General features: G+C 49.4%; 1 protein-coding gene across 3 annotated transcripts in view; it reads left to right on the forward strand.

The window, feature by feature from the left end:
* Positions 1–22,666, forward strand: part of ASIC2 (acid sensing ion channel subunit 2) — a 509,634-nt gene that overhangs the window by 438,644 nt on the left and 48,324 nt on the right. For all 3 annotated transcript variants that reach the window (XR_008825954.1, XM_056362461.1, XM_056362462.1), the window contains exon 2: positions 22,067–22,217. Coding sequence is in view for 2 of the 3 variants with exons in the window: in XM_056362461.1 (XP_056218436.1) it covers positions 22,067–22,217 (151 nt within the window). In the remaining variant the exon portion in view is untranslated. The remainder of the gene's footprint in view (positions 1–22,066; positions 22,218–22,666) is intronic.

The raw sequence follows: 22,666 nt of genomic DNA on the forward strand, positions 1-22,666 counted from the left end.
TGTCCCTGGCTCCTGCTTCCTTTCGTTCTTCTCTTCAAAGGAACTGGAAATGTGCTGTCTCTAAATTAACATTTTTAGTTATCTCCTTGCACTGCTCTTAAAACCAAGCTTCCCGAAGGTAGATGAAATTCCAAAACAACTAGGAAAAGAAGCTGGAATCCAAAACCTGTGGATCAAATGCAGCTTGTGCTTGTTTGGTGACTATCTAGACACATCAGTGACAAGAAGGGGACGGCCACTGCTCTTGGGCTCTGGCTGTAGACAGCAGCGTTGCAGCCAGGGTGATGCTGCACCTGCCTGTAGTCGGTCTTGGGTGATGTTGTCCAACACGGACAGCAGAAATGTGTGAATTCAGGAGGATGAGCTGCCGCTGGCGGTGTTCCTCTGCTCTTTAAATAGAGCTGGGCACAGGCGGTTTGTCTCCATCCATAAATGGGAGTGGGAGGCTTTGGGGTGATGTGATGGTCCTTGCCCCGTCGTTGCCTTGGGGGGTGGATTTGGCTTCTGGAAGGAATTGGGGAGCTCTTTGCATCCCGGGGACAGAGCGGGGAGCGACCTCTGGGGCCCGATGCAGACAGCGGTGCCAGCTGCTGGGGGATGATGGATGTGTTACGGTGATGGGTAGCAGGGACCACCCTGAAGGTCCCTCCCTGTTCCTCTCCTCAAAGGAGAGCAAAGCACCCTGGAAAATCACTGATCTTCAGTGCCACTTGTCAGCCTTGTTGCCAGAGACAGCTCCGTAATGGGGACCTGGGCAACCTCCCTATCCTACAGGGGCTGTAGGGTCCAGTTTTTTTAGTAGAATGAGAAAATAGGAGAAAAAGTAGTCCTCCTTGTTAGGCAAGGGGTGACCTGACGTGTATCTGGTGGCTTTTTCCTCCAGCTCGCTGCAATAGCTGCAGTCCTGAGGAGAAAAGCACTTATCCCCAGGTGCTCCCCATCCTCTCTCCTCCACGCGCTACCCGCTTGCGGGGGAGGCTGCTCCTTGCTTGCTCGGTGTGTTTTGGTGGTGTTTTTATTTCCCTCCCCCCTAAATGCATCTTTCTTGACTTACTCATGCAAAAATCTGTTGCCTTTTTTTTTTTTTTTATTTTTTCCCCCCCCATGCCTGCTCATGGAGTGGCTTTCAATCATCCTTAAGACAGTCCATGGCACCAGCGGTGTTAATATTTCCATCGGACAAACTTAGCCTGGTCAAAGTGGACAACAAACAGCTAACAGTGCCTTGCTGACCCCCATCTGCTCGGGATGACCTCCCACCTCTTTTTTTTTTTTTTTGGCCAGTTTGTTACCCAGTTTATAACCTTGGTTTGGGGTGACTAAGAGCAGAGCACGTGTCCCTGTCACACCATCGTCCTCGTTAATGCATCTCCTTCCAGCTCCGTTCGCGGGCTTTGCTGCCGTGAGCAGGTAATGGAAAGCCCACTGTCCCCGGTAAACAACCCTCTGCCTGCAATTTTGGAGCTGTGTTTAATTGGGATCACATTTGGCCTGATTTACCTGCGGGTCAGCTTGCATCATGACTCTGTCCATACGGTGCACAAGGAAGGGTGTATAGAAAGCCTTATACTGAAACCTATGGAGTAGCTGGGCTTGATTAAACATTATATCTACCTTTATAGCCCTGGATGCTCGTCCAGCTTGTTTTCCTGCTCGAAAAGCAATTAGAGCATCTGCTTTCCCCAGCAGCAGTTTCCCTATCCCGAGCAGAGCAGCTCTCCGGCGAGACTGGGGGATGCTGGCCCAGGGCATTCCTCCTTGCTGCCTTCATGGGGTCACATCTCTTGGCTGAGTAACAGCATTTCTCTGGGCTTTCCTCGTTAGCGTTTTTAAACCAGAGACGAAATAATGAGGTGTTGCAGAGCTGGTGGGTTGCACTGACGGGCTCGGAGCAGGAGACCTGGACACGTGCCCAGAGCTGGGCACATGCTTGTAGTGGGGGTTTTGCAGGGACAAAATCAACTCAAGGGAACAGTAATAAGCTTCATTTTTTTGCACCATGTTCTCTCCCCATCCACAGGCCAGTTTCATGCTTTGTTATGATTTCTACGTTTTAGTTTATGCTGCAAGTGGAAAATTATGTTAGGATTCAGAGAAGCTCATTAGAGTACATTAAAGCTTTCGCTGAGGCGGTTCTCTGGAATTAGAGGCTTTAACCTTGTTTTAGTTAAAATTCGAAGCCAAATCTGGCCATGGCAGGACTGGAAGGGATGGTTCACTCTGAGGTTAATGCACTTTATCAATCCACTTGAAATTCCCTTGGCTGTTGCACTGGCTGATGCAGCGTGTTCATCCAGGCAAGTCTATGCCGTGTCCCAGGATAAAGCGAGTGCACTGCTCCTGGGAGCCACCGTGGGCCAGGGTGGCTAATGCAGAGCTTGGTAGGTTTTGGCAAAGAGTTGAGCACAAAAAGCACTTTTTCCCGGATCTGACACTGTCACCGGCTGCTAATCCTGGGGTGGGATTGAAAGTTGGGGTGGGGTAGCTTAGTGACCCAGCACCTGAGTCCATCCTACAGTCTCTTTAAAGCCTGACTCCTCCATCCCCAGGTAATGTCATGATCTCTGTCACTTGTAATTTTCCAGTTATTTCCAGCTTAATTTTGGAGCCTTTCCTTATTGCTCATGTAGCACCTACCAACCCATCTTGAGCCAAGAACCCGTTTCCTTGTAAACACCTGCAGCAGGACCGCCCTGGAGCGCCGCCACGAGCCCTGCATCCTTGCAAGCTGCCTTGGGTCGCGGTGAAGTTTATTTTTCACCCACTGCCACATAGTCCCTGTCCTTCAGGGAGGAGAGGGATGGATTTATTATCCTCAAAGCTTGCCTGGCTGTTGTACAATACCTCCCCAGCTTCTGGTAGGGTGCGGTGCAAAGGGCTAAGCAACAGCTGTACGGCAGACAGCATCACTTGCGCTGCCACAGACATAACTGATGTGTAGAAACAGATTTTGTCAGTGCTTATAGCTGATTTATTTATAGCATACATTAAAAAGGGATTTGGGATTAGAGCTTTGTTCTCTAGGCAATAGCAGAGGGGAATAGGACGCACTGAGTTCCAGTGTGAGCAGCAGGTGCACGAGTGCTCTCGGGGCTTCACTGATGTGGTGGGGACCATGTAAAACAAGTGACATGACCAAGGTCACACAGGGAATCTGTGGCAGAGCGTGGAGCAGGATGGAAGTTTTGTGGATTTTAGGTTCATGCTCCGATATATCAGGGTGCTGTAAAGGATCTTTGTGTCAGCTGGAATCAACTTCCAAGGTTTCTTTTCATGGGCTGAAATTATTTTCCTGGCCAATGCCCCAGGTGGAAGCTGGCAATGGGCTGTTGAAGGAGGGGAAAAAAATAATAGGAAGCAAATCAACTTTTTTTCTGGCCTAGTAGGAAAGACACACAGGACCGGAGTCTGGTTTCGAAGTGCTAAAATGGGTGCCCTGAAATTTGGCAAGGGCAATACCCCCGAGCAGACCTGCCTTCAAAGGTCTGGACTGGAAAGCCCTTGCAAAGCATCTGCTTGTGTGGGGACGGTGCAGACAGCAAGGAGGCTGCTCTGTTCCTGACTTTAAGACTTCATTTTGGAAGTGGTTTACAACAAGCAGGTGTATTAAATGTCAGTGCTGTTACCTGTCACCTCAGTTAGAAAAATCGCAGATGAGAAACGGGGAGAGGCAAGAAAACCGGTCATCTTGGGTGTTTGTCACAGCTGTGCCAGAAGGATCTATTTATTTATGCCTTGGCTGAGCGGCAGCGCAGGGCAGAACTCGTGCGCTCACCTGCGGGCCAGCAGCTTGCCACGGGGAGTGTGAGAGCTTTCACTTGGAGTTGCTCTTGAGACCTGCAGAGAAATCGGCTTCGGAGCCCTTTGGGGAGACCTGCGGCTCCAGGCAGAGCAGCGGTGACGTGGGATGGTGTGGAGCAGCCCCACAGTGGCTTGTGGCAGGCGAGAGGATGGGTACAGCATAGAAGCGATTGCTCTTTAAGATAGTGCTTCATACATCTTTTTTATGAGCTATAACAGCAATAATATATATAATAGAGCAATAATATGTGGTCTGTTAAGGTGCAGGCAGGGCTTTTCTGCATCTCAGGTACCCACCTGGGGAGCACGGTTGCACCCCAGCTATGGTATTTCTTTGCCGAAAGGATAAAACAACTCTGTGGGCTTTGGAGCAAAAGTAACCTGGCCATTTTTTCCATGCCTTGGTATTGCTGCTGCGGTCTTTGGATGGTCATGATTTGCAAAAATCACTTCCTAAGTAAATAACAATCAATGAGGCTGGGAGGCTGGGGAGCTGGGGCATTATCTTTCTGAATTAACTGTGTTGTGTTTAACGTGTGGGTGAGCAGGTTGGGGTTGGCGCAGGAGTTGAAATTTGAGCAACAAGTGACTCATTCCTAGTGCCTGCTGGAAACAAGTTGGCAGAGGAAGGGTGGGCAGGGGCTGTGGCTCCGTTGCACCCACCCACAGCACAGCGCATGGCGCTTGGTTTCGGCACAGGGTGGTGGCAAGGGGTGTGGAGCATCCCTGGGCACCCAGGTCATCATTGCAGCGGGAGCCCCAAATGCCTGCTGCTTCCTCGGGGAAGATTTTAACATCCACAAGGGGGTTTCGATTTTTTTTTTTTTTGGTATAAAATCTGCAAAATATAGTAAAAGCAAAACGATGCACCTGAGGTGTTAGCAGCGCGCAGGGAGAGAGTATCTGAACCACAGGTTTCGCTCATAGCTGGCAAAGCGAGTTAGACCCACGTAAGGATAATTCAGCTTATCCTAGGGTGCACGTGGCAGGGAGCGGGTGCCTTGTGTCCTTGCAGCATCTGTTGTTGTACCTGGCATGTTGCTGATAGATAACGTTAAGGAAGATTAATTGTGCTCTTGCTGTCTAACCCCCATTGCTCTTCAAGATGTATAAAGCACCTAGAAACCTTACCCCGGGACTTGGGGGGGGGGGGGGGGGGGGGGGGGAGCTTACCATGGTTTTCTTGCTTCTAGTCCTTGTTCCTGGGTAAAAAGAGTCGTTTCATATGGCCACCACATGCAGGGGAGAGCGGTGGCCACAGAGGACCCGCAGGCTGTGGGGCCACGGGGAGGTGGCCCCAAAGGCAGCTGGTCACGGTGCTTGGTCAGAACGAAATGGAACTTTGATCCAGTGCCTGCATATCCACTCCATGTACGCAAGGATTATTAAACAGCTTATTAGACCTGAAGGTCCTTGAACATCAATCTGCTTTCCTCAAAAATCCATTGACCTGGATAAGAGAGACCAGGTAGCTGTTAACACTGATTAGCTAATGGGATCCATCTGAGCTCATAAATGTCGTGAAATGATGGGTAATGGAATAGGGACATAAAAGAGCGGCTCAGCGAAGGCATCCTGGGTGGGGAGGTGCCACCACCACAGTCCTCTGGCAGCGAGCACTGCCTGGCATTGAGAGCTCAAGCTATGAAAATGAAATTTTAAATCAAACTTTCTGGATAGAGAGTCTTCAAAGTAATAACCTTTTTTTTTAAAAAAAAAAGAAAAAAAATCATCTCCCGAGTGTGGAGTGGGCTTGTGCATGGCTTCTCTGTGTGCCTCTGAGCCCAGCATCGCTGGGGCAGGGATGTGCCGGTCTTGGCCAGGGCTGTATTTCATCCTGGGTTCTCCACAACAGTAGATGGCTGCAGACCACCCACCAGCCCTCAGGGTCCAGCAATAACCTCGGTGATTGGGATGGGAGTGTTTTATAGAGCCCTGATCCCACAGCTGATGGAGCAATACAGCTCAAACCCATTCCTGGGGAGCACACCACACCACTGCACAGGCAACTGGAGGAAGAAAAAAAAAAAAAAAAAAAGGGCTTCAGAAAACATTGCTTTTACGGCATATTGCAATTTTCTGTTTGCCTTATGTCATGCTGACAGCTCACCACGCTGCAAACTGCCACCCTCTCTGTTTGCACCAAGGAGGGCCGTGTCTGATGTCCCCTCTGCCATCACCTTCTGCTCTGCAAACCCTTGTGGTTGTCATCTGATTTATTCACTCCCAAGTTCAGCTCCAGGCAGTTGTTCTAAGCTTGTGTTTGGCTTCTATGTGACCACAGCCTGAGCCCTCCGGAGCTCAGGTCTCTCCATCGTAGGCTGGAGTTCTCCATTTTAATTTTCCTTTTTTTACTTTATAAGGGATGTTTCATTTTTAAGCAAAAAATGCAGAAGAAACGGTGGAGAAGCAAACAGTGCTTGAGCTGGGTCTGTGTTGCATCCTGCATTAAATTAAATTGCATATCATTTTCAAGTGTAGATCAGCTGCTTAATTGGGATGGGTCTGAAGTTGACGTGCGTGTGTACTACACGGTACGTACTTAAAGGGGGCCTGCAGGAGAAACGGGGTGGGGGGCTCTTTATTGGGGATCATAGTGGTAGGTTAAGGGGGAATGGTTTTGAACTGAAAGAGGGGAGGTGCAGATTAGCTATTAGGAAGAAATTCCTCGCTGCGAGGGTGCTGAGGCACCGGCACAGGCTGCCCAGAGGAGCTGTGGACGCCCCATTCCTGGAAGTGTCCCAGGCCAGGTTGGACGGGGCTTGGAGCAACCTGGGCTAGTGGGAGGTGCCCCTGCCCATGGCAGGATGTTGCACTGAGATGGTCTTTAAGGTCCCCTCCAAACCATTCTATGATGTCCCTAAAGTCTGGACTTGCCCACAGCGGTACTGCCAACCCCGTTGCTTTTAGTGATGTAGAAATTTAAAACAAGTTTGCATTTGCTTCTTGAGCCTTTTTTCCTCCATGGCTTCTCATAAAACCTAAGACATCTCCACTGCCTTCCATTTTTTTCTTCCCTGGATGCCCACCTTAATGCACCCATCTTCTGAGGTGCCCAAATGCCTTTTCTTGTGTGGCTTTCTGGGGTGAAACCCAACAGCATCCCACCGCAGCACAGCTTGCCACTGCACCTTGTGTCAGGATCATCTCTAGGCTCAGCCTTGACATCTGCCTGGGCAGAGACTTGACAGAAGCCATCCCCACCCTGCCAGGTCCTGTCGATCCACAGGTAATAATGGAATAACTCCAACGTGGATCCTTCAGCTTCAGGAGAGAAATCCACGCTTCACTTCCCTGCTTCCATTGCAATTTCAGTGCTTTGTGGGTTCGGCCACAGCTCGTCCCTGTGCACGTCAGGAGGGATCTGTTTAGTTCTGCTCATTTTCCAGTTCAGGTTTGCTTGCGTGGGGTCAGCCAGTTGCCTCTGCAATTTGTGATTTGCTTCTCCAGCAGGTCTGTTATTCCATTAACAACAATAAACTGTAAAGCTGCTGGCCCCTGCTTTGCTGATAATAAAATATGTTGCGAATAAGGCAGCTTTGCCAGGCAGCCAAGTAGCCCAGGAGCAAAGGGAAATAACCCGATGTGATGACTAACAAAATTATAAGGTGTGGAGGGAATAACGACCCGAGTTATTACGTTGCTTTACAGAAGCTTTTAGCATTTCAGACAGCTGCGGTTGCTCTAACCTGATGCTGCTTTGCTTTTAATTGGGTAATAATTGCTAGTCCCTGAAGATCACTCTTGGCAGGGACGCATGGCATTTCCACGCCGCTTGGATAGTCAGGGGAGGTCCTGTTTTGGTTTCACCTCTGATGTTCCATCTCTATTGAGTTGCTTTTGGCTCCTATTGCTGTAGAAGAAGGAAACACACCTTCTCCTGTCCCTGGAGCTGGTCCTTTTCCCCTTCGGTGTTATTTCAGACCTTCTTGGTAAATGTTTCCCATAACCGTGTTGTGTTTGAGGTATGTATCTGTATGCCTATAGTGTGTGTATGGAGCACCTTATCTCCTAGAGGCACCCAGCTGGTGTGGGAGCTAAGCTCCTTCTCGCAGGCTGTCAGGCACGTTGGCCAAGACCCGCTAAACTGTTGAGATCCAGGAAAACCAGGGGTGGGGAGGAGCATGTATTGCCCTGAGATGCTCGGCTGCTCGTGATGCCAAGCTGCATCATGCTGCACGGAGGATGCTTGGTGCGTTCCCTCCTGTTGAAACCCAACAGGCTGGGAAACGGGGCTTCTCCGTGATGGGCACCACTGTGATGGCCAGGGCCGGGGCTACAGGACTCGTGATTATTTTGCTTTGTGAAACTGTGGCTCGAAGGCCAGCCTTGGACCACTGTGCTGGAGCAGGAGGTGCGCAGGGATGGCCCCTGCCCCAGGAGTCTGCAGCCAGCTCATGTAGGAGCTTCAGTCTTACGAAGTGGTCAGCTTGAGCCTTTATTACTTACTGGTGTAGATCTAAGCATGGAGAAAGGGATTCCTCCCCATAAAGGGGGAGGCAGAAACAGGGCAAGTGATCAGGGGAAACCAGCACAAAATGGTCTTCTAGGACGAGCCACCTTTCTGCTTCCTGGCAGCCAAAGCTCAGAAAGGAAAAAGAACCTTTTCCATTGATGCAGGACTGTCTCCGTGCTACGAATCCCTTCCTGCTCTCCCCTATTAGCTATTTTTTTTCCTCCACCGGTTCCCTTCACTACTTTTTGTATTGACTTGGCATCTTGGACAGGTCAGCTGTGAAAGCTGCTGTGATCCCAAATGTGCCGGCTCAAGCTAAGTTCGGACAAATACCTGCAAGGCTGACGGAACAGCTAGTTGACTTGGGAATGAGGAGCTGCAAAAGCCCTCGACAGAGCATATGAGGCTTTCCAGGATCTGGCAATGCTTTTAAGAAGTCACCAGGGAGACGTGAAAGTGCAGAGAGCTTCCAGAAATTCTTCTGTATTTCTTATTTTGTTGCAAAGGATGGTGGTGGTGAGATCATGTCCGCTCACCCACAGCTCGGGGCAGCCGCAGGGTAGCAAATTGAGGGGGGAAAAAAAAGAAAACTGACTGTATTAAAAATGCAGAGCCCAGATGAAGCTGTCTTGTACTTCCCTGGTGAGGCTAAAACCATAAGAAGGCTCTGCAGGTCACTGTGGATGTCTGGAGTTGTTATGATGAATGGTTTTGTGGTAAAATCTCCAGCAAGAATTGCTCCATCCCCCCTTTGCCAGAGCACCCAAGGGGAGGTTTTTGGGCTGGGGGCTCCTGGGTTTAGCTACTTCGGTGATGCTTGTTTTTCCTGGGCGCTTGGGACAGACTGCATACCCTCAAAGGTCTGTGGGTTTACTTTGCAAGTGGTGTGGGATAGCCATGAAATATTTTCACTTGGAGTTGCGTTTGAAGAGTTTCCCACTGTTTGCCTGGGGTTAATTCTCCACTGATGTAGTTTAATTAACCAGCCTGGCATTTGGGTCAGGCAGTAGCTCTTTACTTCCAAGTACAACATCCTTTTTTCAAACACAGCCCATTTTTGGCTGCAAAAAGAGTTTCTGCCTGCTGCAGCCGAGCATCACTCCCTGCTTGCATCCTTCCACGCGCAGGTCCCTTGCTGTGGCAGCTTTACACCCCCAGCGTGCCGGCCGCCACAATCCCTGCAGCATCTTGATTCTCAGCAGCATCTTGATTCTCAGCAGCATCACCAGCCTCTCGCTGCCTGCAGGGTGCTGCCTCCTTCCCCTGCTGCCCTCAGCATGCTGCCATGCACCAGTGCTTGGGTTTCCCGCGTAGGAATTGCACGGCTCAACTGAAAATCCCCTTTTTGTAGGCAGGTTTGGTGTCCCAATACCTCTAAAGTCCACTTGAAGGAATTTATGAAATAGGCTTTCTTATGGTGCTGCTGAGCAAATAGGGCTGCGTGCGTTTATGTGCTGAATGTGCAGGGCATAGTCAGGAATAGATACGGCATCAAATAAATTCCATGAAATGGAGAGAAGGAGGATCTTTATTCAGTCTGCTCAAATGGAGCGCTGAAGAGCTGAGCCTTTTAGTAGCTGGTGTCAAATTAATTACAATAGGAAGCAGTTACATTCCTGAACAGCTGGTTTTTACATTTTTAGAGTGGAATTTTGTTTGTGATTACCGTAGGCTCACTCCTGTGAAGCGAACCATAAAACAAGACCAGGGAAAAGTTGTAAAGGGAGTCACGGTACCTGTAATTTCAGGGCCTGAGTGGAGAACACATGCTGAGCGTTTAGGAATTGCAGTCCTGGGTTTGTTCAGAGTGGGTATTTTCTCCTTGAGAAAGTTTTGTCTGATGCTTTTATTAGGAGGGCAGGAACCAACGCGTGCTGCTTGCATAAAAGTTGAAAGGCCAAAAGAGAACGGGTATAAAGACATTTTACGTACTTGCTTTTGGAAGCCTTTGCACCGTGCTTTTAGGGTCATTTACGTTTGGATGGGAGGATGCCCCCACCGAGCGTATGGGGGCATAAGAGCAGCTGCGGCTGCTGCACTGGGAGCTCGTGCTGCAGTCAGTGGGAGCGAGGGCGAAGCGGAGCTGTCAAGAAGCATCCCAGGGAGTGCTTGAAAATAAAAATATATTTTTGGTTTGAGTGCAGGTTCTCAAAATCTTGCATTATTGCAATTTGCTGCCTCTGCAGGAACCGCTGATGGCTTTTGCATCAGGGCGGTGTTTGTCCATTAAATGCCGTTCCCTCCAAGCGTGGTGCCGGCCAGAGGCAGCATGCTCCTGCCTTTCTAGAAAAAGTCTCTCTATGGGGGCTTGGGTACCAAACCATGTAGTTTGGATGGGAGACGGGTAATTGGACCAAGGATTTGGCAAAAGGGTCTTTGCGGTGCTTGTAAACCCTTGTCTCAACCTCAAAGCTGGAAGAGGAAGCATGTTTCAGGGGCTGTAGGGTTCTGGTGGAGATATCTATATATAGGGGGAGACATATAGATATATATTCTTGGCAAGCTAATTAAAAGGGTATTTTTCTACTTTAAAATCATGCTGCGTGCACTGAACAAACTCATTTCCTTGCCTGGGTTATGAATATCTTCTGAGGTTATTATGAGCTCGGAGCAGCTAAGAGCACTATGATGGGCCACATCAGCTCTGCATTCACGTGTGCTGAGGTCCAGGTTCCAGATCTCTGGCTCAAGGATGCTCCAGAGAGCTGAGAGGTGATATGTCTCAAGCAAGTTGACTTGCATATTTTCTTATCTTCCACAGCTTGGGGTCTGTCTCTAGTTCAGGCTGTCAGGTCTGTGTTTCATCTGCACCAAGTAGAAGGCAGTGCATAGTTGGAACATGTCTTTTTTAAAATTATTTTTAAGAGAAAAAAACCCACACCAGACTGGCATGGTCTGGGAAACTGTGTTTGCCTGTAAAGAGCTTTGAGCCCCCCTGTGAGTGTGAAATGTCATAAAAAATGTAAAGGATCCAGCGGATTCCTAAGCCCTTTGGTAGCAAGTAAAGAGACTTTAGACTGTAGTAGACCATAAATAGACTCTCTGGAGGTCTTTGCCAAAAATATCTGAGTGCTGGTTTTAAGGAGGGATGCAGGCGAGCTGCCCAGCTCCCTTGTGTCCTGTTAGACCTGTATTTGCTGTGATGAAGGGCTCTCGCTTTCTCTTGCCTTGCTGCGTTTCACGCTTGCATTTACAAAGCAAATTGTCCGTGTCCTGGGGTTTGGGCACATCCTCAGGCAAAGCCGCTCCCTGCAGAATCTGAAGTGCTGTTATAATTAACCTGAAATTCCACATGTATCAGGATCTCTTGGGAAGGTTTTGAGTTGAATAAAAGAGTTAAGAGAGAAAAAAAAATAAAAATCTTGCTTTCAGACTAATTGGGCTTTCATCCATCATCAGTGATGGAACAGAAGTGCCCCAGCCCTGGAGCAAGGATGCAGCTACGGAGGGGATGCTCATGCCTGCCCGGTGCTTTACGTCTTGCACTTAATACCATGTTGCTGCTGCTGAGGGATGTGTACAGCAAACCCTTTAAACACCCCGGCTCGTGGTAAGAGCTGGGGTTTCTCTCTGTGTGTCTGGCCCTGGGCCTTCGATCACGTGGATCAGAGGTAGTTCCTAAAATCCCCCATGTAACCCAACGCACCGGCTCTGCGCCGTGGGCTGCTGCATCCCACCACCTTTCTGGAACAGCAAGGGGCTGCTTGGAGCGGTGGCTGTACAAATAATAAATAACAGCTATAAAATCTCTCATTGAATTGGCTACTTAAGCAGTAAGTTAAATTAAAAGGCTAACTGAGGTTAATTCTTTAGCCAAAGGATGCTCTCAGAGTGCTGGTCTGGCTGCAGAGCCCATGGATCAGGTACTTGTTTGAGGTTTGGGAGTACAAAATTATTTCCTTGCTGTATGATTATTTTTTTTCTCCTTTAATTTCCCCTGGAAAATATTCCAGTCCTTTTCATAGAGTCTTTGTAGGGCTGTCTCCAGAAAGCTGTCCTGCATTGAACGTGCCGTACGTACGTTTGTTGTGAGCAGCAGAGCCTGGCTGTCACTGCTTGCCTGATGGTATCAGTATATGTACTCAGTCATCCAAATCCGATCCTGTCCTCTGTAGAAAGTGATCAGGAATGATTTGTATTAACCTAGAGGGAGCTAAGTGGATTTGCCAAGAGCATCATCTTTGTCCCGCTGCTGTGGTGGCTGCACACGACCTTCCGTGGGGATCGTGGTGCTGGGCGATGCTGCATCCCGCGTTCTCCTCCAGCGCTGCGCTGCTCTAAAAAGTGACTGTAAAAATGCCAACGTACCACGCCTGGTTTACTGCCACTCGGTGATTTTGAGATCCAATCTGCCCCATTTACAAGCATGATTTTTATTTTTTTTTATCCTCCTTGTTGCCAGTACTGATTTACCCTGGAATCAGAAAGTTAATTTTGTCGTGTCCTCAGTAATGAGGATGATATAAAACTGCAGTCGCCTCCCTGGGTGAGCGTTGGTGGCAGAAACACGGGCTGGAAAACCACTGCCCCCGGCTGTGCTGCTCTGCCCTGCGAGAAGTGGGGGGAAAGAGCAAAAAGATCTGACTTCCTACAGTCACCTGAGTGAGGAGGGGGCTATGGTTACTAATTGTCTCTCTGCAATAAATTCACTCTAAATTTCAAGCACAGGATTTTTTTATACCTTGCTATAAACCCAGGGCTGCGTAGAGCTCTGCCTCTCATCCCACGTGCTTTAAATGGATGGATCCATCCTGCAGAAACAGATGCTCGGGTACAACGCACCCTGTCCATCGTGAGCCCGAGGCTTAAAACAAACTTTATTTCAGTTTAGATCTATATCTGTGACTGTATACGTACGTCTGTCTGTACCTCCCTCCCTGCTTTGCCTGTCTCCACTGCTTGCAGGAGTCTCAGTAGCAGGGTTTGGGTCCACATTTTACTGGCAAGGACTGAATTTCAGATGGGGTAAAATCTGCTTTTGCTGTTATTTTTATATTTTTCGTGCAATAAGGGGACCGTTCATTTTGCAGCTGTCACTGGGCATAATTCAGTTACGGCTGGGGGTAGACCTGCCAACATCTCACTGTAGGTAACGCTGCTTTGTTTGTCACATCTGCAGATGATGAAATGCTGCGTGACCGTAACGTAGGGGAGGGAGCAGAGACACAAAGACGATGGGATTGGTGTGCTCGGTCCCGGGAGCAGGCATGGAGCTGGCTGCGGTCCACCAGTGACCCCATGAGCGCAGCAGCCACGTCCTGTGCCTGGAGACCATCGCGCCGTACGAGGCAGCGGTTGCAGGCACGGCGTGTCAAAAGCGATAGCGTTTTCCCTAATTACAGGCCTGATTCAGCTCTCGCCCATCTGTGGCGAAACTCCCACTGCCTGCGTTCGGCGTGGGAGGGTATAAATATGGCCACGATGTCTGTGCTCCTCGTATTGCCATCGTTTCGCAGCGCCTCGCAGGCGGGAGCGCAGGTGTCTTCACATGCTCCTGCGGAGTCGGACGCTGCCGATATCCCTGTTTTACCTATCCACAGGCTGTGTTTTCCCTGCAGGAGGTGAGAAACGTTGACAGCTGCCTGTCCTGCCTACTCCGTGCACCCAAGGGGAGTCCTTGGGATGAGGCACACCGCCACGCTGGTGGCACGTGCACGAGCGATGGGGAACAGCTCTGCTTGCTGAGATTTTCTGTACCAGAGAGCAGCGGGGCATTGCTGGGAGCTCTGGGTGCAACCAAGGGGCGAAAGAAGGTGACACCATGCATGCAGCCTCCCCAGAGTTCACTCTTCCAAATGATGTAGCCATCACAAGAAGGTCGAAAAGAGCGCTTTGTGCTTGGAGCACATCTTGGGATGCTTGGGAGCATCTCTTCCTGAAGTGCCTGGAAGTGGATGATGGAAATATCTTTTTCAATCGACTGCATAGAAAACTTACGAGCCTAAATGGTGGCGCTCTGAATTACGGCGCTCTGAATGTACTGGTTATATGCCAGCGAAAATCTGCAGTGCACGTGTCTTGGTGTGCGTGGGGCATAAAACCATCACCTGGCCGCGGGGCCGTCACCGTTCACACTGGCCACGGTGGCCAGGCTGGTACTGAGCTCCACCCCAAGCCCTGTGCTGGCTGGGGACGGGCTTTGCTTTTTACGTGCCCCAAATACTTCAGGCAGAAGTTGTAGCATCAGGGCTGTAAGTAGTAGGAGCCTCCCAGGGGTTTAAGCTTTGCTGGCTGCGGAGGAATGCTGTTTTCCATGTGACGTTTAGTACTTACCACCTCTGTGTAAGCATGAGGGAGCAGCTGCTGCTTTGCCTTTGCAAAAGGCATGAGGTGGAATTGTCCCATTGGGAGTATTTGGAGCTTGTTGTCCTTTTCAGAAGGCTGATGCCTCCCTCCTGCGCCAGCTCTGGGGAAGGGCTAAATGGCCTAAAAAGCTCCAGACATGGGAGCGGTTCTATAGCAAGGAACAAACACTTCTGGTGATGGCCGGGGAGGAACCGTCCTGCAGGTTCCTGGTATCTCAGGAGGGTTGTGGAGGAGCTGAGGGCCACGGCTGAGGAGTCTCTGGCCAGTCTCACCCTGGATGAGCAGGATGGCCCAGCTCACCAGCGTTTCCCCATCCCTCCTTTGGCATTAGGGTGATGCTTGATGGTTTTAAGGTGCATGGGATGTCTGAAGACAGTTGATTGGCATCTTCTGGAGAACCCGTTGGGCACATGCCTGCCTTCCTTAGCTGGTGGGGTTTGGGTTTGACACTGGCATTTCAAGCCCAAGTATTTTGCCCACCCTCTTCGCTAAGGCTCCACGGCACGAGTGCCTTCAGGAGGATGGGTGCTGGGGTGTCCGTGGGCTCCGGTCGCACACTCCCAAGGTATTTTTGGCAGGACCACGCAGTGATATTGCCATTATCAGTCCCAGAGATGCATCTGCTGCTGGGCTGGAGACGGAGCTGTGCTGCTGCTCTGTGGGGAGTTCAGCAAGGGTAATGAAGAACAGTTCACTAAATGAATCGGTGGGAAGAGGTTAGGAAGACAGATTGTAATTATTATCCGAATGAATCCTGGCCTTCCAGCCGTATGCTGGCACCTGTTGTTGAAAGGCTCCGGGGCTCCTACTGCCGGGGATGCGCAGAGCTCGTCCACGGGTGGCTGCTGGTGGAGGGACAGCCTTGGTGGTCACGAAGGAGGAACACAATCCTCCTCTTCCCACACCATCTGCTGCTTCCTGAGGGCATCATCCAGGTTGTCATCTTGTCCTCGTTCAACCCGAGCCTGGTGATATCATGGTCCCAGCCTGACGTGTCTGGGGCCGTTGACCTCATTTCACCCGCGTACGGTGCATGCTCGTACATGCCGGGTGGCCTCACACTGTGCTGGGGCATTAATTTCCAGAAGGTGAGAAAGTTTTTGTTAAAAAGCTGAACCCATCCACTCTCTTCCCCGCCCCCCCCAAACCCAGCAGAGAGACGAGGTTGGTGTTCTGCACCAGATTACCGGAGGGACCGGTGGATGCTGTTCTGCCAGCTGAGGCTGGGGAAATGAAGAGTTGTTCATGGGTTAATTTGTGTTCATGTGGGAGATGAACCTTTGTGGGAACATGCAGCTATTGTTTCCTACAATTAATAAATTACAGTCTGGTGGGACAGAGCTGCTGTCACATCGTTCTGCATCAGTTTGTTATGTGTGGAAGTAATTAGGGCTTGATGGGGATCAGAGAGAGGGTAGCAGTTTTCTTAGTTTATGGACCAACATAATTCTCAAATATTTGGAGCTTCACCATTATAGTTTATTCATTTGCTGCCAGAATATTAGCGCTATATTTCTTTTTAAATATCCACTCAACCAGTGCTGTATTGCAGTGATCGCTGCGGAGGTGATTTATGCCAGCTATAAGGACCCTCCATAAGTACTCCCCATTCAAACAAATGCTTGCACCAATATGCCATTATGGGGAGTGGCTGATTGCACAAATAAGAAGAAAATGGCAATATCTTGTAGTGAATTAAATGGCCTCGCCTGTCGAGCCTCCGTGTTAGTGCCGCTAGAGTTTAACTGTTCTTGCAGAGTAGAATATAGGGCTATGAAATTGTGATCCGTTGGGTGACGTTTAATGCCATCCTGTAAAAGGAATTAAAAAATGAGTTGGTCCTGTCCCGTGGCAAAAACTGATTTTGAAGGCAGAGATCAATGTATTAGGAGTGTTACATGTTACGTAGCAGCTTGTTGCAGTGGTAGACTATTACATTTGGGATGCTGGCCACCACTAGTTTGTAAAAGAAATAATGTTAATGCCAGCACAGGACTATCTTAGCCTCAGGTGGTACCTGGGATCTCAATAACTTCTCATTTAAAAACAGCAGACTTGTATAAAACCAAAGCTGACATCCCTGCTGTTGTCACGCAGCCGTGCGAGAGCGGTGGGGGCAGCCACCGAGCCGATTCCGAGGGAACGCTCCCCGCCGAGCCCCACCAGGATAGCTCGGTCCCGGAGGCTGAAAGGAAAACCCTCAACTTGTAAACACATCTCTGACAACCTTTATGGCTCCGCTTTCCAGAGTGCCATCCCCGTTACTCTTCTCCATCGTGAGATTAAACCTGACACCGTGAAGGATGGGTAACGTTTGGCTTGTCTGTCACGCTTCTGCGCCAGGGTCCTGGTAACACAGAACAACCATGGATTTAGAGAGAAATCCATGGCTAGCCCTCGAGGGGGAGAAGATACCGAAGTATGTCATTTCTATGTGTTTCCCCTCCTGGTTTATGTTAATGTTGGAAAGAGCTGTGCCTTGCCTAATGACCTCTCGAAAAGCTGACCGAGCAAATCACGTCTGGAATCCATGGGCCCGTACTCCCAGGTTTTTTGTATTCCCCCAGTGGTTTTGTAGGACTGAGACAGATAATCGCCTCCAACAACGAGGATTGTTAGGTGTGCATCCCCCTCCGCATGGGATAGGGACTCGATTCCTTCTTTCCTTCTGTGTTTGCGTTTGGCAGGGAGATGAAGTCCTTTTTGGCCATTCCCGCAGTTGCCAGCTTGGTCTCCTTTGGGATTTGGTGCTTCACAAACCTGTTTATTGCAGGCATCCTTTGTGATCCTTTCATTGGGAATAACGTACTGCTGCCTCCTGCCAGGGTGTGAGCAAACGGACCGTCGTGGTGGGCTTGCATGATGCCAACCGGACCGTGCTCTTCCTCACACCTTGATTGACATCGTGGCACGGCTCGGTGCCACCACCGGCTCCGCAGGTGCCAGGGGAGAAGCTGGTAGCTATGGGAATGTATCGCTCAGCCACAAACGCAGAAATAAGGTCTTCTTTCCTCCTAAAGAGGATCTTTTCCCCATCTTCTCACAGGTGTTCCTGCCCACACCCACCTCCGTCCTCCCCAGCCCCTTTCAGCATCACGTTCCCCTTCTGGACCTCTCTGGGAGGTCCCTTCATTTTGCTTTTTGCTCTGTTGCCCACGGTGCTGTCGGATGTGGCTTGGTAGGATGTGTGCTGCAGACCCTCTGTGTACCACAACTGTGGAGAAGATGATGGTGAGGGATGCTAATTTGCTCTCTTTCCTACGGTTAGCGCCTTAATCTGACAACTAACATCTTGCTTTGTCAGTGAGCTCTAGGCTGCGTCTTTGCATCTAGAGAAGTAATTTACAGACTTCAAATTACTTGTTTTTGCCATCATTTTGCTCCATACTGAAAGGATAATTTATCAGTAGACATGCTGGTTATAAACTGTGAAATGCCTTTTTTGCTGTTACTCCGGTCAGGCTTGCTTGCCTTTGGAGCATCGGTCTCTTTGGGACTCCAGGTTCGGTACGCAGCAGGATGCGCGTTCATGTCCCGGAGCTGGCGGTGCTGGGGTCCTTCTTGTTATTTGTACGAGATACCTGCGCTCTGCTTTTTCTGTTCACAGGATACACGTTTTTTCCCTTTGACATGCTAAAGAAGGGCTCATTGTGTCACTGAAATACCATTTCACAGGTTTGGAATATGTTTGCCTTTGTACCTAAATGGGGATTTTCAGAGGAGCTGTCAAAAGTAACGGGTGATCCATCAAAGGAGAAAAAAGGGTATTTTTATCGAATATTCTCAAGGTACATGTTTGTATTTTTGTTTCTGGCTTGTGTTGGACCTTCTTTTTATTGTAGGTTAAAACATTACTAGGAGCAAGGAGTGCTGTTTTCCCCTAGGACAGGTAAACTGCAGTTAAATCATTCTGGTTTGCCTGGTGTTTACTGTCTCAGATGAATCACATCACCTGGTATATACTGATGTTGCTCTTTCTGAACAGCCCTGTCCTTTTTTCCTGATGATCTGATAGTGCTCTGAATCCTTCCCTGTTATCAGGGAGCCCAAAAGAGCCTGAAACAAAGAGGGTTCCCTGAAAAAAACCCACTTATAACTTCCCAAATAAACATTCATGGCAAAGATGAGAAGGTGAAGAACAGTGCAGCCCCCTTTAATGTGAGTTGAAATGAATGCAAATGGTTTTTTGAACTTGGCAATGTCTTTTTAAATGCTGTTACGAATAGTCTTTTATAGCTTCTTCGGGAAACATGGAAAACTTTGTGGTTGGAGGTCTGGAGTGAGAGGTACCTGCGGTCATCCAGTGCTGTAGTCGGGTGCTGGGTGCTGAGCACTGTGGCTAAGCCCAGCTGTGCACAGCTCGGCTGTCTGCAGGGAAATTATATGTGTGTATATATATATTTATGTATTTATCTATTTACATATAATAGAGCATATATATAAAATATATAGTATGTATTGTAGGTATACTATTACATATAACAACATAATAGCATTACAGAAAATATATTATTATACAAAAATACATTAGAAGAGATATGTAAAGTATCTAATAATATATATAATATATATTATATAATAATATATATAACGTGTGTGTGTATCTATATGTAATATATACGCACTTCTCTCTATATAGCATTTATATATGGTTTGGTAGGGCGCTGTCCATATAGGCTCTGTGGTTTCTACCGGTGGAGGAGGTGGAAGGAGCCTGCCCTTTTTGTCCTTCTTCCTTTCCCATTTTTTTTGGCCCTTCTCGTTTGTTTGCTCGACTGCTGTACCGGTGTCTCCTTCCCACCTGCAGGGCTGAGCCCGGCGGAGGATTCCTCGAAGGCGTCCCCCATCTCTGCTGGAGCATCAGCGCTGCTCTGGGCTGGGGGCTGCCTGGCCCGCGGGGTCCCTGCGCCAGCCTTGTCCTGCAGGGACCTGTTCGGTCCTGCACCACCTTGTCCTCCTCGATGCTCAGCTCTCAGGTCTGCGTAGCCCTGGGGGTGCTCTCCCAGCGAGGGCTGTCGGAGAGGAGCAGCGGGCTCACAGCCCGGGGGGAGGTATCTGCCCGGGGTTTGCTTGGATCAGGAGGGAATATCCCAGCTGTCCTCACTGGCTCTGCTCTGGTTTGCGTTGAGGAGCTGCCTTGGGGCACTTGGGCTCAACTCCTTGTGGATGAAACTTTGTGGAAAGATGTGCTCCAGCTCACCTGGGCACCCACTGCCATCCCTGTGGTGTTTAAAAGACATGTAGATGTGGCACTTTGGGGACAGGGTTCAGTGGTGGCCTTGGCAGTGCTGGGCTCGATGATCTGAAAGGTCCTTTCCAACCTAAATGATTCTGTGATTCTAAAGAGCAGCAGAAAGTCATTGGGGCTTCCTTGGAACTGTCTCCTTGCAGAGTCCTAGGAGCGACACGGGTGATGCCAGCAGCACCTGGATTTAAGCTCCAACTCACATGGTTCCTGGGGTTGCCGCTGCCCCACAGGTCCATCTCCTGCTGTGCAAGAGGAGCATCTGCCGAGGTGACAGCAGATGAGCTCCTGGCCATGGCCAGCAGCCTCTCATGGACCCTGGGGGGATGGAGGAACGTCCTTTCCTTTTCAAGTCACCATTTGATTTCTTCTTCTGGGATTGGGGTCCCAGACACGCAGCTGAAGGGAGCCTTGGGTCCCTGTCGTTTTAGATATCGTTTGTTGGGTCAACGTGCCCGAACTGGAGGTTTTACAATTCACATTTTTACAGCTCCAAAGGGCTGTATAAAAAGCCCCATAAAATTGCCTGGATTTATTTGGCTGAAAACTGCACTGGGTACATCAGCCTCTAAATCCTTACTCAGCAGTTACACTGCGCTGCTGCTCTCGATAGAAGCTTGCTTGTTTTCCCGTGATTTGTACTAATGTGGGTTTTCTTCTTTCTGTATTTTGAACTGTCCTAATTAGAAATTTTTGACTTCTGCCTTCAAAGCCTATCAGGAGAAATCCATCTATGGGGCACTGGCTGCTAACACAGGCTTACTGTTGTTTGGCTTATCTTTCTAGCTTGAATGGTTTAATAGGTCAGTCCAGTATTAAAATGGGATTTTCACTTGGCTATAAAATCTTTTTTAAAGGGCATCTTTTTTTTCCCCCCTGTAAACACTTCTCTGCATCCTTTTTGCTCCCATTGGAGGTTTTAAAACTTGAATATGGTTTTGTATTTCTCTTATTTGACCTGCTTCCCTGATGCTGTGATGATAAGGCCTATGTCAATATTTGAGGGGAATAAATTGAATGATGGCTCCAGCTCCTGTTTGGTTTTGTGAATCATCTTGGGGTCCTATGATCTCAACGACTGCGTTAGCCACTTGTGATTTCTGATGGGACTGCAGCCAGCGTGCCGCCTGGTGTTGGGCTCCCTTTGCTCTGAATATTCATTACCGGCATTTGCCAGTTGCTTACTGATTGCAAAACCTGGCTTTTCTGGAGCCGTGAAGCAGCAGAGCAATTCGGAGATGGCTCACGCTCCCCGTTTCACGCTGGTGCTTCTCAAAAGTCACCACGTGCAATGGTTGGGGGGGTCCTAAATGGCTGTGAGCTGTTGTGTCCTCTTTCACTATAGGAAGGAGTTCTGCACATCCCCCACACTGTCCGTGCAAGACACAGGAGGGACTTGTGCTTTAACCTGCGGTTTTCCATACGTTCTCCAAGTTCAGGGAAGGGCTGAGCACTGGGATGCTCAGTGCCTGAGACTGGCAGTGCCACCACCATCAAAGATGTCACATCTGCTGCCCCACCAAGAGCCGTCCCGCTTGGGAACCCGTGTCAGCCCTGCTTTGCAGAGCTGCTGGTGGCCCTGAACCCGCCCCCCCCCCCCCGGCTTTGCCCAGAGTTTCTTTCCAGAGATGGGCCAAAATGAGACTAAAGAAGAGCAAAAGTCGTGGAGGAAATCTTACTTGCCTCAGTGTTTTTAACTCTTCTTATTTGCCCAGTAGTGGTAGAGCGTGGAATTAACGGGATATTGTATTTTTTTTGTGCGCAGGCATCGCTCACGTTGGCCCCTGTGGGTGGGGGGCGGTGGGTGTGAGCTGTGCCTGCAGGGTTTGGATTCTGCAGCGGGATGCACGGGGAGCAGTGCCGGCATCCCCATCCTTCAGGGGTGGTCACCTCTAGGTCTGCATCCACCCGCGTGCAGCAGCGGTCGGTGGGCTGAGGCATGAGTTATATTGAAGTACAAGCTCAAGCGCAGCGCGTGTGTGTGTTTCTCAGTGACTTAATGTGGTGTGACATCAGTGAGCTGCTGAAGACATTTGTTTGCTGCTCTCAAATGGCTTTCCCTTCCTCTCTTCCATCTTTTCTTTTCTGCAAGGAGAAGATGATACACTAAATGATTAAACCGGGTTAGATTTACCTGCAGACGTTTCCCTTCGAGCAGCGGCGCGGGGCTGTTTCTCATCCCTCTGCCCGTGTTTGGGTGGGAAGAGGCATTGATTATATGGGAAATATTCTATTATTTCTCTCTTCTCTCCTTGCAGGTGTTTACAAAATATGGGAAATGCTACATGTTTAACTCAGGAGAAGAAGGACGGCCTCTTCTTACCACAGTTAAGGGTGGGACAGGCAATGGACTGGAGATCATGCTAGACATACAGCAGGACGAATATTTGCCAATATGGGGAGAAACAGGTAAGACCTTTTTCCTCCTGCAAAAGTGCATGTACTGATGTTTTTCTTGGAAAGACCATCCCGTCCCACCCCATCCTATCCCATGTCTAGGCCAGCTCTAGAAAACAAGAGGAGCCCGGTCGGTAGAGGAACGAGTTGATTTTCTTTCTGGTCCAGCTGGGACCAGCATTTCTGTAGGTTCAGTGCATCAGTGAGTGCTGGACTCGGCAGCAAAGTTTGGGATTCCAAACAGGAGTGCCATCACCTATCCTGGGGCAAGGGTGGGTGCTTGTGGGTGACAGGAGGTGCGGTGTCTCCTTCAGATGCTCCAGCGCATCCCTCTTCCCTAGAAAAGGCATTTTTGGGAGACCAGGTTCAAGGCAGACCTCCAGCTGCTGCCTGGGTTTTCCTCCTCCTTATCTTCAGGGACTTTTGCTGCCCCAGCTGTGGTCTTTGCGGGGGTCAGTGCT

This window comes from Falco biarmicus, chromosome 17, assembly GCF_023638135.1.
Source record: "Falco biarmicus isolate bFalBia1 chromosome 17, bFalBia1.pri, whole genome shotgun sequence".
NCBI lineage: Eukaryota > Metazoa > Chordata > Aves > Falconiformes > Falconidae > Falco > Falco biarmicus.